The sequence below is a fragment of the Chamaea fasciata genome, unplaced genomic scaffold (genome assembly GCF_029207755.1).
Source record: "Chamaea fasciata isolate MVZ Bird 193981 ecotype frontalis unplaced genomic scaffold, bChaFas1.0.hap1 SCAF_7, whole genome shotgun sequence".
In the NCBI taxonomy this organism is placed as follows: Eukaryota; Metazoa; Chordata; class Aves; order Passeriformes; family Sylviidae; genus Chamaea; species Chamaea fasciata.
Window position 1 is genome coordinate 57808162 of NW_027094092.1, and position 18064 is coordinate 57826225.

The following is an 18064-nucleotide window of genomic DNA, read 5'->3' on the forward strand; positions in this document are numbered from 1 at the left end:
AGGATATCATCCTGAAGTGCTGCTGCAAGTTCAGTGAGATCTGGAGAAGGCTTCATGTGTTTACTGTCCCTTCCCCTCCAGCCCAATCTTGGTGGTGTTATAACACCTCAGACTTGGCCTTCAGAGCTGTTTTACAGAGTCAGAGCAGCAGCTGTGATGGCCTGGGGACACGTGAGGCACAACTGGTAAGGAGAGATAACAACTTCTAATGGACCAGCTAATATTGGTAGGGAAAACAGACAGCTCCCAGGCACAAGTGCTCCCTCCTGTCTCCTCCTGTTTGCCAGGGGCCGTCTCCAGCAGTGTGGACATTCAGAATGAGGATTTGCATCTCCAGGGCACAAAGTTCTTGCTGACCAGGATAAAGGACCAGCTCCTCAAGCTCAGCACAGGCAGAGGGTGATTGTTACAAGTGAGCAATTCTGTAATTCTGTTTGTGTCCCTGGGTAGAAAGAAACCTTTTCTTTTCTTTTTTTTTTTTTTTTTCCCGCATGATTTCTCAAATCAGGACACAGATCAGGTTCAGATGGCCATTGGGAGCAGAGTCACAAGCTGCCTTTTTTCCCCTGTTTTGCTACAATAAAGGAAAGGAGAGGCTTTTAACATTCTCTAGGCTTTTACGAATCCTTCTAGGTGAGGTGTGCAGGAACTGTATTTTCCCTAACCCCTTGGTGTGTCATCCTGCAGGACTGAAGTTATCATAGAAGAGTGGAAGGTCTATCAACACAGTAAAAACAACAGCATTCTAAAAGCCAGCTGAGTGGTTGCATTGTGTGTAGTCTGATGTATACTTGAAGAAGGTTGTAAATACATGTTTATGAATGTACCAGCATTAATGTCTGCTGAATGAGAGACATGAGTAAGGAGAGGATCAAGCCAAGAGATGGACATGGTTTTCATACAGGAGAAATCCGCAGAGAAGGAGAAGGAAAAAGAAAATGTCCCTATTACAAGATTTTTGGCTGCATGCAACCGCAGGCAACTTCAGGGAAAGCTCTGTGGAGCCACCAGGGTGATCCAGTCATGGAATGGGAAAAGGCTTTTTAACAGCCTCACCTGTGGCAGGGAACACTCCATGGCACACCCTGCTCTGCCCTGTGTGCTCCCTGACTCCAGCAGTGCCACTGGGACATCTTTGTCCCCTCCTGTGCTGCTTCTCTGGCCCCCACACAGCTCAGCACCAGCCACGGGGTTGGCCATGCTACCAGCACGTCCCCTGCCTCACTTGGACCCTCTGTCTCCTCTCTCCTTCTTTCCATAACTTCTTGGAGGAGGGAAATCATCTACTGGAGCTTGGCATTTTGCTGTCTTTTTTTTCAGAGGTGGGTGGAGATGGGAAAACAGAGGTAATTTGATTTTTGATGCTCTTTCACCTTTTTTTGTCTACTTTATAACCTCAATCTGCAGGAGAGGGGTTTCTGTAGGAGGAAACCAGGATGACTATGATATCCAGCACCAGGACTGTATCAAGGGGGGATAGTTTGACCTGTAGTGCAGGGAGAATTTATTTGGAAAATACTCAATACCACACTACCAGAGGCCAGTGTTTTCCTCCCTGCACAGGCAGTGACTCAGCTGGTCTCATGCATGTGGAAGATCAGGGGCTCAAAGGGGATTTGATTTAGCATGACCTGCTGTTTCAGCTGGTACACATGGCTTCCATAAGCTCACAACATATCAAAACATGTGTCTGCAACTGAGCAGGGAATTCACATCTCATCTGTCACTGGATTGCTGCTTTGCAGATGGGGGATGCTGTTGAGGCAGCGTGGGTTTGGATGAAGATTTATTACAGCACAAAAATGCTGAAACCATCCAAAAAATGGGGAGATGGGGTTTTCAGTGCATTACTTGTGGATGGGGCTGCTGACAGTCAAATGCTTCAGCAGATAAAATGATCCATTTCATTGCTTGTTGAGCCAAAGCAGAGGGAGTTCACCTGCCCTGAGTGGCTCTGCCCTGCATAGCCCCTGCTTCCTGCACAGTGTACCTCAGTGATAGTTTTAGTATAAACTCACATTTTAATGTCTTAAAACATGGAAGTTTCAGCCAGCAGATTTGAGATTTGAGGTTTGCAGTAGCATTCCCACTCGTGCTGCATTTGGAGGGTGGATTCCACGCCCAACAACAAGGACTGGGCTCTGGGCTAGTCCAAGCCCCCAAAACCATTCTGCCTCCTACAGTTACGAGGAGAAGCAGCTTCTTTAATGCCTGAAATGGCTGACTGCAAATCTCTCCCCCTAACAATTACAGAGCACAGGTGTTTCAAAGCTAAATCTTGAAATTAAAAAAGCATCTCAGATCCTTTACACACACACCCCTCCCCTTTCTTAAGTGGTACTGAGGATTACCACATGTGGTTATATAATAATTTCCCCTCAGCCTGAGCTTTTTAGCAATTAATTAGTCACGGATTTGAGGGAAAATATGTCTAAAATGGTTGAATATTTGCTTAGTGGTCCACAAATGTGCCCTATTTTGTTTCAGCTGCTGTTCTAAAAGCCTAAAAAAAGAGAATTTTTTAAAAATCAGAAAAATCTATGGCAATTTTTTTTCTTTCATTTTATGTATCTTTATTAAGTGACCACAGGTAGGGAAGATATGGAAAGCTAACATACAGCAGGGAGAACATCACTGCTAGTGCCAACAGGTTATGCAGAGCCTCTTCCACCCAGCCAAAGGTGATTCAGGTACTTTCTCAAAATGCTGCTTCCTCACTGTGTCTCTCAGACAAAACACTTCTGTAACCCACAGCGTGGCTCGAAAATTGCTCAGAGCTGAGGAGTGTGAGATCTGCTTCTTTCACAGCCCAAGATCAAAGCCGTCCAGGTTGTTAACACCATCCTCTGAGCCATGACCTGCTGAGTCAGCCAGAGCCTTTCAAAGCTGCTGGTTCCTAACAAGCTTTGTAAAACCTTGGACTGCTTCGAGGTCTGCGGGTGAATAGTGCAATGTAGGGGCTCGTTTACTTACTGCTGTATCCCACCAAAAACCTTATGACCAGGAGAGAAAAAGTCACTGGGATTCCTTGGCTCAAAAGGGAAGCTTTCCTGTGAGCTGAAAATAGAGGATGTGCCGTGTTACAGGTATCTACAGACACAGCTTTCAAAGCATAGCTGTGGGGGGTTTTTTCAACCCTGTTTGTTGAAATGCTCCTTATCCCTTGGAATACACCACTTCTTTTTCCTCCAATCCCTCTCCTTTCCCTGTGCTAAAAAGGGCCGTAGAACATCTTTGTCCCTAATAAAGATCCCACTGAAGGAGTGTTTCCAACTTTACGGGCTTCCCTTATTTCTGCCTTCAGACACCAGCTCACAGCAGTGCGACGAGTGGGTGCTAATTATGGAGAACCACATTCGACAACAGAGCCCTGCTGCTGGTGAATACAGAAAAATTGCTCATTAGAGCAGCATGGTATTTAGTCAGATTGGCTTCCCTAGATATTAACATCCTGGCATTAATGCAGCCTGGCAGCGTGATACTCGAATAAAACCATCTCAGGGTAAGATGTGCAGGAGGGCTGGTGAAATGTTTGTCCCACCTGTGGGGTCTGCAGGGCATTTCTCCCACCTGCTGCTTTAGAGAGAGAAAAAAAAAAACCACCCTTGGATTTCATTAACTTGCACATACAATTTCTTGGTGATTTTTTTATTACCTCATAGGACGTGGTGCATCATACATTTGATTTATTTTGCTGGAATCGAACAGGCTGTGCTTGATTCTCTTTCTGGACATCCAGCTTTTCAGCGTACTGTTCGGTGTGACAGTGCTGTATCCGTGGTGCAGGTGGCAGGGCTCTCTGCTTGATGGCTCTCTGCGCACAGCACAGTGTGTGTGACACTGAGGCCACCCTGAAGAATGCATTGTTTGTACCTGTTGTGCAGAATAACTTCGTGAAGGAGGCTCAGCCGAAGCTGGTTTGAACACAAAAAGCTGCAGGTGCCTTGTTTTAATGCAGGGAGGCTTTGGCATGAAGGTTTTCCCCTGCTGTTTTATAACCAGCAAGAAGCAAAGCTGGGGGGTGTGTGTGCTGCAGGCAGAGGTTCCTTTTCTTGGGCAGGGCTCCTCTGCAGCATCAGGACACCTCCAGCTTGGCTTTTTGGCTGGTTTGCAGAGCAGCTCACACCTCTAGAGCAGCGGAGGGAGAGCCAGGGTTCTGGGCTGGTGTTGGGCTGTGCAGCTGTGTGAGCTGGAGCTGCTGCTGGAGCCACAGCCACCGGGAATTCCTCGATCCCACCTCCTGCCCTCTTCCACCTCCGGGCTTCCATCAGCAGTAGCTGCTCTAGTGGGCAAATGCAAGTGCTATAAACACACATGCACAGGACAAAGCTGTTCAGCGGCCAGCAGCTCACTCTGGCAGCCACACACAAGCCAGAATTTCCCCTCCTACAGCCCTCTGCTCTCCACTTCGACTCGAACACCAGCGCTTGCTAATTAGCTCTGCTTTATCTAATTAGCACCCAAATAGAGGTGCCTCCCTCAGCTGCTTCTGCGCCCGCAAAGAACCCAGAGCTGAGGATTTATGTGGGGGAGGGATTTTCCCTGGGGTTTGCATGGTGTGTCCTCTTCTCCGGGTCCTGGGGAGGTTTGTGGGGCTGTCCCTGCACTGGTGGTACCCTGTTGGTCACTGCAGGAGCTGGATGTACCTGCAATAGATTGTCCCTCAAGTGCTAACCTGTTTCTTGCCTGTGAGTTTGCTGTGTGGGTTTTTTCCTTCTTTTTTTAATGATGGCCATGGTATTTTGCCTGTAGTTTGCCTTGGGAAATAGAGTGTGTCCTACATCTGTATCTATTTTAAGACAGTGCTCTATTGCCTGCTACCAGCTGGGGACATGGCTGGAAGGAGTAGTGGTTTCATGTTATGAGAGGGAATACTGGATATTTCTAGGAGCCTGTAACTATGAAACATGTTTCTAGCCCAGGATGTTGTGCTCTTCGGGAGAGTACTCATTTCACCTGGCTTTAGTATTTTAAAAGCTGGCTTTCTGGCTTATCCTGGGGGAATAAGATCTGTTTAGATGATGGAGAATAAGACACAGAAAGCAAATTACTGTCTTTCAAATATTTTTAATTAATTAAGAAGAATGTTCTTTTCCTTTGTGTTAGTCCTGCTCCAACATGTTTGGGTTTAGGGAAGCCGGTAGAGATTTTGTTATGGAAACTTTTAATTTTTGTGGCTTGTCCAGCTTAATGTATCTGAGGGCTACAGCAATTTCTTCCAATATTAAAACAGACAGGCAGAACCTGTATTTGTTAGAAAAGCATGAGAATGTTTCCATGCATCTGGAATTCAAAGATTTGGAAGTAAGTGCCTTAATGTTTCACATTTCATGTTTATGCCTGTGAAGGTCTCCTAGTCCAGAACTCTCCAATTCCAGACATTGGATCATTTTCATCCTGGCTGCTTTGTTGTGTCCCATGTGTGTTTTATTCAGAGAGTTAAATAGCATAGTTTCAACTAAACCCCACTTTAGGCAGGAATGTGGCTCAAAACCAGTTCCGTATGGGAGTCCAGGGGTCTGACTCCATCCTCTGTGTGCATTGTACCCTTCCTGGAAGGGTTTATTCCCTCAGAGCCCCCTGGGTGCTCTCCTGCCACAGCTCTGGGTGCGCAGTCTTGGGTGATGCTGACAAACACCACTGTGCTGCATGCCAGCGTGCTTGTGTTTAAAGATTTTGCACAACCACAAAACAAACCCAGGACTGACTAACCAAAACAAAAAAAAACCTTCCAATAACCCAAAAAAAACCCCTCTATGTCCAGAGATGGCCAAGAGGAATCCCAGGGCGAGTGTTTTGTGGTCTCTCTGGATTACTTTTTTTAGTGTTTTGGCCTGGGTGAAAAGAGGGATGAGGGTAGATAAATGTGACCTTTTAACTCAAAGGTGAGGAGTTACTTGGTAAACCTGCCATAAACTGTTCCATGGTTTAGGTGGCTTTCTCTGAAGTGCTTCTGTTTTGGTTGGACAGCTCTTTGCTTCACAGAGCTGGATAATTGGTGGGTCTCCATGTGCTGTTTGTGAATTACCAGGTGATAGTCTGTTTTCTGGAGGATCTCTCACTGCATTTAGTGGTTCTCCAGTTTTTCTTCTCCAGGGAGGTCCAAAACCACTTGCAAACCTGCAGGTCACCTCTGAGATTGAAGAGGAGCAGAACTTTCTCAGTCAGAGTTTTCCAGCCACTTCCATCTAATATTTAAGATGCAGCATAAAAGTTACAGTTTATGCAGTAGTACCAGAGAGTGAATTTTGTATTGATTTTAAAATTAGTCATTTTTAGCTTACTGTTTTATGCATCAGAAAGTGGCCTCAGCTTCATTAAGAATGCTGTATATTATTAATATACATCATTAATTTAGTCTTGGCACTGGGCTAGTAAAAGCACTTAAATGATTGCCCTGTCCTTAAAGTTGGAAGAGTGAGGTAGTAATAAATGTGATGGGGAGCAAAGCTGTTTCAGAAAAGAGCTGTTGGTCCCAGCCCTGCTTTCCTCACACTCCTCTTTTTTGGGGGGTCACTTGCATCTCCACCTGCGTCTGCACAGCAGGGGAGTCTGGGAGGTGCTGAACTCAACATCTGCAGGTCTGATTTTTTGGCACCCAAGCCGTTGGTTCCGAGGTTGGGAAGCCCAGATAGTTGCTAAAGCACCTGATTTGGGTTGAGGAAAAGGGATGGGGTGGGAAACTACCCTTTCCTAGGCCAGTGCCTTATCCTTGTTTTCAGGAGGGCTGGGCACAAGCTGCACCCCGGCACGGTGAGTGCAGGGGCCTCTGTGCAGCCAACTGGAGATGGAAAGTACCAGTGCTACAGGCAGGCCTCCAAGGCAAAGGACCCAATTTCAGTCCCCGTTCTTGTGCTGCTTTATTTATAAGCAGTTAAAGATGTATAAAGTGATTTTTGGAGCAGGCAGTGGAGCCTGTGCCTCTCTGCTTCCAAGTGGATGGTCTAATTGACTGGTTACAGACTCTTGCTTGCTCTCCCATGTCCTCTTTTAGGTGTTAGATTCTCCCATATTGGGCACTGCTGTTTCTCAACAGGCATAAAAATTGAACTTTTGCCGGGTAAGGACCCATCCTGGTAAGCCAGCAGCCCTTCTGTGCAGGGTGTTTCATGTGACACTTCCCACCAGAATTACTGGTAGTTGTATTCCTGCTGGCTGGACATGGCTCCATCTTTTCTGACAGTTTTGTGGGCAAATGGCACTCACTAATTTAAAAATACTTCTGGTTGAGGTCTTATTTGGAAAAGAGCAGTAATTTCAGCATTAGATGTACATTGATGGAATGGTTTGGGTTAGAAGGGACATTATAAAACATCTTGTTCCACCCCCCTGCCATGGGCAGGGACACCTTCCACTATGGCAGGTTTTTCAGAGCCCCATCCAGCCTGGCCCGGAGCACTTCCAGAGATGGGGCATCCACAGCTTCTGTGGGCAACCTGTTCCCCATCACCCTCACAGTCAAGATTTTTTCCCCTAGTACTTCTCTGCTCTAAAATTATTTTGCTGCTCACAACACACTTGCTTTTGTGGTATCTTGAAAATGAAGTTCTTTATCATTGTTCTGCTAATGCAATTAAAGGAAAAATGTAGAAAGAGACCCTGCTGCATCTGATGAGTGCGCTTGTTCTTCTCTGGCAGTACTCTATTTTACACGAATGCATGATTTTGTAGCAAGGCCACCTTAAATATGAAACGAACAAAAACCCCTCAGAACACTTTGTGGGCATCATGATTCACCCAGCTTATTTGCTGAGGTCTGTTGTTGCACAGATATTGAGGTGTGACATCTGAGTTGGACTGATGGTGCTTTCAACTATCCCATCCTTCTTGGTGTTAGTTCAAGAAATACATCATGACAGATGGCATTGTTTTAAAGCCTGAATATGCTGTGCAAAGCACTGAAAAGCCCTGAACCTTAAAAAAAGCATTTTGTAAATTGGCATTCTAGAGTCTCTTTAGCCTCCTTAGCATAGCTTACAGCTGGACACATGACACATGGAAGCACTGTGGATGTGCCTTTAGGAACAGAAAAAGAGATCATTTTAAGGTCTGGGATATTTGAGGATGTATGAGACAGAAGGTATTGTCATCGCGTGGTTTTATTGTTTTAAAAGCAATTGTAGTGAAAATTGTGGTAATCCCTGATGTTCTGCTTCAAAGCCCCTTGAAGTCTGCAATAATGGCTCCATGGATTCCTTTGAGTCAGTTTTCCCATTGTGGAGTGGCACTGATCAAACCTGGAGCTCCAAAGCTCTCCTCAAAACACCCCTCACTGTGCTTTCCCTGTTCTCCAGGTGCTCACAGCTGACACAACCAGCATTTACAAAGTTTTCTTAGATCTGTTAATGAAAAGGACTCTCAGAGAGCTCAGTATTATTCTGCCATCACATGTCAGGTTAGTGGGTTACAAAGTCTGTGCTGCAGTGAGGAGGTTGCTGCCTTGGATGGCTGCATGAACCCATTTACCTCCACTTTTATGCTCTGATGATGAAGCTTTCCTTTTGGGACCGAAATCTATTATGATCAGTCTTTGACCAAGCTCAATAAATGCCTCTCCATTGCTGCTGCTTTGTCTGAATGCAAGAGTTATGCCCTAAAAGAGGATTTTAAATTTGAAAACGTGCTTTTTTTGAAGACTTTGGATCTGTTCTAAGCTGGTGCTGCAGTCGGGCTGTGTGAGCCCCCAGTGGTGTTTGCTGTGGCTGTAAGGAATCACCTGCCAAGCGCACAGGAGACAGGGGACACATGGCAGACACCCATTTTGTGGGGTGAGCACCGACCTGAGGTGGTCATTCACTTTCTTAACCCCTCATTGTGGCTTTGGCCACATTATTTAAATGTTCAGCCTCACAATTTGTCACCTGTGGCATGGGAAGGGTAGCTCCTCTCCTGGACTGGCCCTGTGCAGGGTTGCTCTCTCCAGCAGGGATGTTCTGCCCAGGGACTGCAGCACTGGAGGAAGCAGGTTGGAGGCTGTCCCTGCTCTGCCATGCCTGCAGTGCTCCATGCCTTAGGAAAACGGGATATGAACCTGCAGCGCTGCCTTGCAGAGCTGTGAAATTCCACTCTCTGCTCTGTGCAGTGCCTGAGCTGTTTGTGAGCAGCCCGATGGGGAGCTTTGCTGTCTGTAGCTCCCTCACTGAGCAGCAGGTTGTTGGGTTTATTTTTTTTAACTATCTTTCTTGCTGGGATTGCCAGCCACTTGGTGACACCTAAAAATGCATTTTCCAATGTAATTGTTCTGACAAACCCCATTATGGACTGATTGGGGAGCTCCTACTCTGCACTTAGAGACGCAGCATTGATTCAGTGCAGATCTTCCTGACAGTGAATTTAAAAAGCAGTGAGCCTCTGCTCTCAAAGAGCAGTTCCTATCCTTGTTTAATAATGTCTATAGGAAAATTCCCAGCACTTGGCACAATCTTCCTGTCTGCCTGTGTGCTGTTCAGATCATCCCAAAGGGTCTTGTAGCTAGAACGTGTCTTTTTACCAGTTCTGGGCTAAGTTCTGTAGAAACTTATTAATTCCTCCCCTGGTTTGTTCCTATAGGGGATGAAGGTGACCTGACTGAAAGCTTTATGTAAGTAGAAACAATTCAGACTGGCTTTATTGAGCTTTCAGCTAGGTCTCAAATACGTGAATAGCTGCAAAACTGGAATATCCATTCCTAAAAAACTCTACAGGTAAAAAATAAGCTTTGTAGCAGACCAGGACTCAGTTTGCTGTGATCATGCAGCTGGATGTGGAGAGCAGTTTGAGTACATGGAGAAATGTCTGTAATCAGCTAAATATTGTGCTGAGGCCCTGCACTTACATCCAAGCTTGTGGCATTTGCCTTTCCATGTTAGAGACCTGCTGGTCAGGTGGTTCTGCACAAAATACATCCCCAGCCTGTCTGCACTGAGAGCAGAGGCCCTGGGGACTCATGGGCTGCTTTGGAGCACAGTATGGATTCAGGTGATACTGTGAGCAGCTTTTTATTTACAGCTGCTCCCAGCACAGCAGACAGCATGTAATGAGAGCAATTAGGGGAAGAGGGGACAACCTTGTTGAAAAGCATGTCAGAAAGGTGAGAACATATACGTCTGATGGGCTCTAGGAAGAGGAGATGAGGCTCTTGGAGAGGGAAGCAGGATGTATTTGCATCTTGCCTTTTTTATGCATGGAAGAGAAAATACTGCGTTAATGGGAAGGTATTGATCTGCCTCTAACTGAAGCTTTTTAAATTGTGTTAGGAGGAGAATTGGCCAAAGAGATTTTTGGGAGTGGGGAAAGCTGAAATTGAATCCACTCCGGAAAGCAGAAGACAGAAGGGACTGGGGAATTAAGCAAACACGGTTGTGCTACTTGTAAATAAGGTAAATGAAGAAGGATTAGCCTACAGCTGAATGGAGTGAATGCTCTGAAAATCCACGGGGAGAGGTCACAAACTTGCTCTGAATTTTTGCAGGTGATTCCTATCTCTCTTGTCCATTATCCCGTGAAGAAAGAAAAGCTGCCTCTCTTCTGGAGGCAACCCTCCTGGGTCCACACCCCAGTGACTGTGTCTGCTGTGTTTGGCTGGTTTGCAGCTACTGCATTGGGCAGGTCAGTATTTGGCTGGCTGCCTTTGCAAGCCTTTTGTTTAGGAATTGTTTAGGGCTTTGTTTAGGATTTTTTAGGGCTTTGTTTAGGACTCTGGCTCCAAAGGTGGTTTTCAACAAAAAGACCTGTGGATGCCTTAAAGCATGAGGTTAGTGGCAAACGTGTCAATGAGCCTGGGGACCTCTGGAGCAAGAGAGCAGTGAAAATGGTAAAAAAAAAAAAATGTTTTTTATTGAGGCTTGCTAGGTGAAGAAATAGCAGAGGAAGAGAGAACTTAAGAGCAAGAAAATTCTCTGGGTGGGCTGTGAGCTGGAGAAGGAAGAGCATGAGTAGGACTGAATTATAGACAGTGAAGATGTCTTTATAACTCGTGAGTTGCAGCTTTTTGTGTTCGCTATGACTTAGCAAAGCACGGGCTTGTATTCTGTCTATTCCTGTGTTTTCTGTTAAACATGTAATTAAGAGGTCTGAGTAAGAACCTGTGGGCTCTGCAGAAGGAAGGAAGTTGGTGCAAATGAAGTCAACAGAAGGAGAAACTCCAGCAGAAAGATTGGAAGCAGGAGTAGGGCAGCACAGGCTGAGAACTGCAGCACTCATCCACCTCCTCTTCCAGCCAGGGCTGCCACAAAACACCGAAAGCTTTCTGGGATCTGAGCTTAACACTTAACCTGTCTTGAGTTAAATAGTCATGATGGGGAAAACCATGAAGTGCTCAAATCCAGGGATGGTGATAAAATAGTGCCCAGAAGATGAGGGTAGTGGGTCATGGAGCTTGTGGTGCCCAGCAGAGCTGAGGGCCTCATTCCTGTTCTCCTGTGCCCTGGATCTCATCAGGGTGCTGAAGTGACTCTCCTGGATGTGGGCCAGGCTGCTTTGGACCCTCTTGAAGTTTGGGGTGTGAGAGATGGTGGGAAACACAGCCCACAGCTCCCTGGTCATGGTTCTGTGCTCCCCAGCCACCTGCTGCTGGCTCGGAGCTGGATACGGGCTGGGGCGAATGACTTGTGGTGTGTGCTGGTGAAATCCTGCCTAACATGACAGTTCACCCTGAGATGTATTTAACAAAATATGGCTGTGAATGTTGCACTGATCCCCTCTGCCCTCTGGAAGTGGGATTAAAGGGAGCAGGGTGTGGGATTGTGCAACAGTGGATGGGCTCCTGGGATCTCCAGGGATGCAGTGAGGGTGTGTTGCCGTGGGGTGAATGTCCCCCCCCAGCTCCTGAGGAGGTGTGTGGGGTTATGAAGCTCCTGCCTGTGGGTGGGAGGGGCAGGGCAAGGCAGGCAGCCCCCCACTTCTGCCTTCCCTCCACGTCCTGCTTTCTGGAGAGCCAGAAAAGAAAACTTCTCCTCCACACAGCTCGGGAGGTGACGCTGGGGTCGCTGGGCCTTTCCCTGCAAATTAGCTCGTGGCTTTGCCAGAAATGACATCATTTGTTAGGCAGATTTCTTCATTAGGGAGCTTTCTAATCTCAGACATGAGCGGCACAGAAACCCTCCCTGCTCCCCAGGCGCCGAGGAAGCCGGGCTGCGCTGCCAGTCTCTGCAGCACGCTCGGCTTATTTATCATTCATGGCATCGTGTTTGTTTCATGACAAATGAACTCAATCACGATTTTCACAGTGGAATACACAGGGAAAATACACAGGATAACCATAGCTGCAGGTACAGAAAACCAAACTTAATTTAGAAAGGACGTACAGGAGCAGTCTAAGCAGGCGAAGAATTGAATTAATCTAATAAAAAGATTCAGCTACACGTAATTCTTCATGCTGAAACAAAAGCCCTGTGAGATAGGATGGTGTTCAGGTTCTGTATTAAACTTTTTTTCTTTTGTGCTTAATGCTCAGCCAAATCATTATTTGTTGCTGAAAAGTGCATTTGGGTGTTGGGAATTTTTTTTTTTTTCCCTGCCTATGTCTTAAAGTGGAGGAGGGCAGGAATTGCTGATCATTTATTGATGCTCTGCTCCACTGTGGTCTTAATCTCCCAACAGATGGGCCAGGATACTCTGGCTAACATTCAGTGCAAGCCTGCTGACTTGCACAGAGCTTCCCTTTTCAAGCACAGTGATGCAGGGACTGGAAAAGGCACAGAGTGTAGGGGTCATCCTGAAATGTGATTCCAGCAATTCCAGAGGCTTAAAGTGGCTTGGGAGAGAAGGGGATGTGTGTGTGCACATATGGATCTGCCTTCCTATGGATGTTTTGGAGTAGTTAGCTTTTGATTCTTTGATGTGGCATTTACTGTGTGGCCATGCTTGCCAGGGAAACTCTGAGAACTGCTTCCTTGACTCTGGTAATACTGTGTGCTTCCAATTTCAGCACCATTTCTGATCCTCATCAGTGTTTCTCTTCCTTCCATGATACCAGAGCAGAAATTATTAAGGTTGAACCAGAAAGAATAAGGCTTCAGAAACCACCCTACTGCTGCCTGTGGATTTTCATGCTGCTCCAGCCAACTGAAATAATGGTGTGAGCTGCCTGCACTGCACTAAAACACATTTCCATGTGTAGAAACATCATTAAAGAGTGGCTTAAAGTACACAGCATTAAAGAAGAATTTAGGGCAAAAAATAAAAGAAGCTTTCTAGAGTGTAGCACCAGGCATCCTAAAGTCTCCAGGAGATTTAGTGTCCAAGGGTGGAGAGCTTTCCTTAGGAGACTGGTGGCAGTGATTTGTTCGGTCTGGTAAAATGAGAGCTCCAAGGGAGGGATTGCTTCCTATGAAAATTTTCAAGGGGCAAGAGCTGATGCTGACAGAATAACTAATGGATGTAGGTTGGTGATGAATAAATTTGGGCTGGAAATTTGGGAGATTCCTAAATATCGGACAGGTTGTGTAACAACTTCGTAATGAGTGTAAGGATTCAAAACCCAAATTGCTTTTTAAGATAGAGGTTGATGTCCTGAAGAGTGCCCTGTGACAGTGTTTGTCATTTGGCAAGGGGATGGCTTTGCCTGGAGATCCATATGTTCCCCACTTTTAGCTTTGAATTTTGTGGAAAACTGGTTCCTTTGCCCATGGAGTGTCCTTAAAATGTGTTGGAAAGCAGCAGGGGCCTGTGTGAGGGAGCACCTAGGTTACAGAAACCCAATTCCTTGGTTTAAAGGTGTGGTAGCTGGAGGTAAACAGGATGGCCATGTCTCACCTGAGGACCCCAAAAAAGTGGAGTTGAGGAGAAAGTCATGGAGATGCCAGACATTGTGGGGATGGAAAGGGCAGGAACTCCAGGTGTATTACCTTGTTGTGTGCCAGCCCTTGCCTTGCACATCTGGAAACCATTTCCCTGCTTCCATTTGCCCCTTTGAACAGGCTGCCACTCCCTCCCAGCAGCCTCTCCTGCCAAGGACTGGTAGGAAATAGATTTATTTTTGAGGGCTGAAGTGCTGATAAGCAGAAAGAACTTCCAGCCATTTCCAAGGCTGGCAGCAAGCCTCAGATCTGAGCTATCCATCTCCGTCTTCAAGTCTGGCATCAAGGCAGGCTGTGCTTGAAACTCTGCAACCTCTTCCATATCTCAGACCCTCTGAGGGTTTTGTTCCTGCACTGCCTGTGCTCTGCATGGCTTTGCATGGGGATGACAGAGGAGTATCACAGGAGAGACTGATTCCCATCTGGACATTTGTGCATTCTCCACCTTCTGCATGTGCATTGGCAGTTGAATTCACCAGGAAAATGTGCTTCCAACCATCAGGCAGCACTTCTGTATCTTCACAGCCTCTGCTGCTTTATTTCTACCCAGCTTCACCTTCCTGCCATCTCCCTGCATCTCTGGCTTATTCCTCTGGCCACAGGACACAGCCCAAACAGCTAAATTCATTAAAGCCATGTCTGCTGCAGCCAGGCCTTATGGAGCTCCAATCCCAGAGACTTTGGGAATGGACCAGAATAGGGAAACATACCAATTTTTAAGCAAGAATATGTATCTTCAAATTGCACATGAGTTTAATGAGGATAAATTGTGCAGGCACTCAGACTCCGATGCACATTACTGATATTTTTAGTGCCTGGACTCTCAGGAGGATGCATCTCTGTCAGCCCAGTTGCTCTGAGAGGCAGCTGAGTAAAGTCGAATTGCAGATGGCCCAAAGTCTTTTGTTTTTACCTCACATAAAAGTGATGCCTCCACTGACATCTTATAAAATTCACCAATGCCCCACTTCATAAACTTCCAGGTGAATAAGGCTGCACAATTTAGATAGCCAGTAAAATCCAGCAGCCAAAGAGAAGGAACAGTTTAAAAGGATATGTGGAAGATTGTCGCCTGAGTCCTGTCAAAGAGTGTTCAGCTCCTGCCCCTCTGCTCATGGGTGCCCCCAGCCACCTTGCAGGGAGAGGGACACGTGCTCTTCAAAGCAGGCTGAATGTACCTTATGGTCAAATGGCATGGGGCTGGGGGGAAAGGTAGAAATACATTTGTGCATCTCCGTGTGCTCCCACTTCATGTGGAGTAACAAGGGTGGCTCCAACTGGAGTTAGGGCAGCCTTGAGGCAGAGCTCAGCCAGCCTCCAGCAGCCCTCAGGGGAAGAAACAGGAGGTGATGCTTCCTCAGAGTCCATCCCTGCCTTCCTTGGTCTCCTCTCCAAGAGGGGATGAGTGGTTTTTTTACAAATTCTGGGTTCTTCCTCCTGTAACTGGTTAAATCATCCCCAGCTGATGCTTAGAGTGAGGGGCAGGGCAGCTGTAATGTGCAGGGAGCAGGACACAGCAGCTTATTTGACTGATTCAAGCACACAGATGACCCTGGGGGAAAGTTCAGCCTTAAATCAGCACATTTCTGCCTTAAGCTAATCCCCTCCCTGCCCAGAGTTTCCCACTGCAGCAACATCCAACCCTGCTGATGAGGGTGCACAGAGCATCCCTCCAGCCGCACGTCTGCTCCAGCCAAGGTCCCCACACCTGATTTGGAACTAAAATAGCACCAGGCTGGTGCTCCTGAACCTGTTTCAGGCTGTCCCCAGGCAGACTGGCATGGCCATGGTGCAAGAAGCTGCTGCACCAATGCAGGCAGCAAGACCTGCCCAGCAGCTCATGTCTTCACCACGTTCCTCTGCCTTTGTGCACGTGTTGTTCCTCATGCTCTCTGCTGCTCCAGACTGGAAAAGCTCATTCTCTGCAGAGAGACAGGTAAAAATACCTGAGGAGGCAGGTAAAATTCCATACAGGGAGGCCACCGCCTCGTCATTCACTCCCAAACATCCTCCTCTATTCTCAGAATAGCTTCCCTGGCACAGCCTCCTCTGCAGGAACAGCCTTATTTATTCATAGGCGTTGGGTTTGCTCTGATAGTCTTTCTGAATTTATTCTAAAAAGAGATCTGCCTTGTGCCTGGGAAGTGCCTGGCCCTTCCTCCAAAATGGAAGTGAGAAAAGCTCCTTGTGTGGTTTTTGTGCATGGTTAAAAATAGCCTCCCAGAACTGAATGTTGGATAAATATGAATGAGGGAAGAACTAATGTAGTAACCTTCAGAATCTGCAAATGGACAGGTATGTGTGTCCAATCCTAGAGCTTCTTAAATTTCTTTTCTCACCCATTTCATACTCCAGTCTCTGCTTTCTTTTCTACCTTTCTTTGTCCTGTGTTCCCATGGCTTTGTTTTAATTCTCCTGCATAATTCTTCTTTTTATTTAAGTCTCTGCTCTGCCTATTTCTCTCCCTTCCCATCGGTGTCCTTCCCTGCTTCTGCTTTCCATCCTGCCCCTCCACACCTCATCTTTTTCTTCTTTCCCAATACTTCTCCCTTTTTTTAGCCAGTGCTCCCTGTTCTCCCTCTTGTCTCCTCTTCCTTTTCACTCTGGGGACTCTTGATCCCCAAAGACAACGCTGACCTGGGTTGCCAGCACAGCCTTTGGCTCAGGAGCAGGGATGGCAGCCAAAGGGACGTGTTTCATTGCATCCTGGGTGTTCAGACACAAATACCTCACTGAAATGGCTGTTTACACTTGTCATCTCGGTCAGAATCAGACAGAAAATCCTTAAGCCTGTATCTGATGCATTTAAATGGCTGAAAACGTTAGAAATGAAGAGTCTGCCCATATGTTGTGAGTGTCTTTACAGTGACAGACCTGAGTGTTTATCCACATGAAGACCCTTTCACACTACAGAACACTGTTAAATGGCTTCAGGGTAAGTGGATTCGAGCCAGAGAGGGTATAAATAGCCTGCTGGAAATGCTCTTCATGCTGTTTCCTATCCTCAACTTCCCTCATCTCTCCCATTTCCAGTTTTTAAAGGAGAAAAAATGTTGGGTTTGGGGATATTTCAGGTCAGTCTTGGAGCTGTGTGGGCCTCAGCAGCTCTTTCTGTGTTAAAACCCCTTGGCTGATGTTTGCATCTGCTGGACTCGTGGGCTGTAAGGAAGAGCCTGAGCCATGTGGCATTTGGATAGCAAAGCATCAAATGCTGTTTCAAACTTCTTGAAATCCCTAACTTATTGTGGAAAGCCATTGCTTAACCAATTAGTTGTATTTAACCACTCAAAGCCACTTTCCCTTTGGAAGAAGAATTTAATGGAAGGATGTGGTTACCTCTGTTTTAGAGCATGGGCAGCCTCGTTCTTCCTCTCTGCCCATCCTCAGCTCTGTCCTAACTTAATTTCATGTGTGCTGAGGAATGTGCACCGTTCTAACATCCAATATCAGGAGAAAAAAAAAATATTGTCCTTCTTAGTGAAAAGGAAGTGTTCAGAAAGTTCTACTGGAAAATTAAACCTCTGCAGCATCATACTCTAAATTCTTGTCGAAAAAGGAATGGAAAAGGTCTGAGTCTTAACATGTTTGGTTGGGCTGCCAAAAATCCTCATTGCTTGCATTTAAATGACAGCATATTTTGTTGACTTCTGGAAACTTTGCTGTGAAGAGACAGCTTTGGACAAGCTGGAAGTGGGGTTCCTTTTGCTTTTTGCCCCCCACAGCTCAGTGCCACAATTGATAGCACTGAGGGAAGACAGGACATGGTTAATCCTGGATCAACTGCCCTTGGGGGCAATGGGAAATGGAAAGCCATTCAGGCAAAGATGTCTTTTACCCCTGCTGCACAGCTCCTTCCAATAGATGGGATTTTGGAACAGCAATTTATATTAATACTCAATAGGGTGTTGCTATAGCAACTATATGATGTGGTGAATAATTTCATGGGCTTAAATCCAAAATGCTGGGAGCTAAGATGGGTCTGAGCATGATTTACGACTTTGGTCATGTGGGTGCTGTGCTGGAATGATTTGACTTGGGGAAAAGTTGGGATAGAAGATAAAAGATGCTCTTCTGGCTCTGAAGGAAGCTGGACCCTGTTAGGTGGAGCTGGGGTGGGAGGGTGAAAATTCAGGACACTCCAGAATCCTCCCTATGCACCAATTTGCATGTGTGGCCATGAGGGACCCTGATGCACAGCAGTTCCCTTTTGGTATTAGAAGTTTGCTGAAAACCAGATCTGACATTTAGCTTCAGGTCAAATTAAATTGATTTGACCTAGAATGATT

The 18064-nt window shown here is 46.3% G+C and overlaps 1 protein-coding gene and 1 long non-coding RNA gene across 4 annotated transcripts in view; both read left to right on the forward strand.

Moving 5' to 3' along the window:
* RTN1 (reticulon 1) overlaps window positions 1-18064 on the forward strand; it is a 117489-nt gene that overhangs the window by 34989 nt on the left and 64436 nt on the right. Inside the window, exon 1 of one of the 3 annotated variants that reach the window (XM_066189030.1) lies at window positions 4508-4556. The exons of the other annotated variants lie outside the window; for them this stretch is intronic. Coding sequence (XP_066045127.1) covers window positions 4523-4556 — 34 coding nt within the window. The 5' untranslated portion in view covers window positions 4508-4522. Of the gene's footprint in view, window positions 1-4507; window positions 4557-18064 lie in introns of those variants that run through there. 3 annotated transcript variants of the gene reach the window in all.
* On the forward strand, window positions 4601-15525 carry LOC136292812 (uncharacterized). The gene is made up of 3 exons (XR_010721969.1): window positions 4601-4688; window positions 10236-10358; window positions 10451-15525. It is a non-coding gene; the product is annotated as an uncharacterized lncRNA (long non-coding RNA).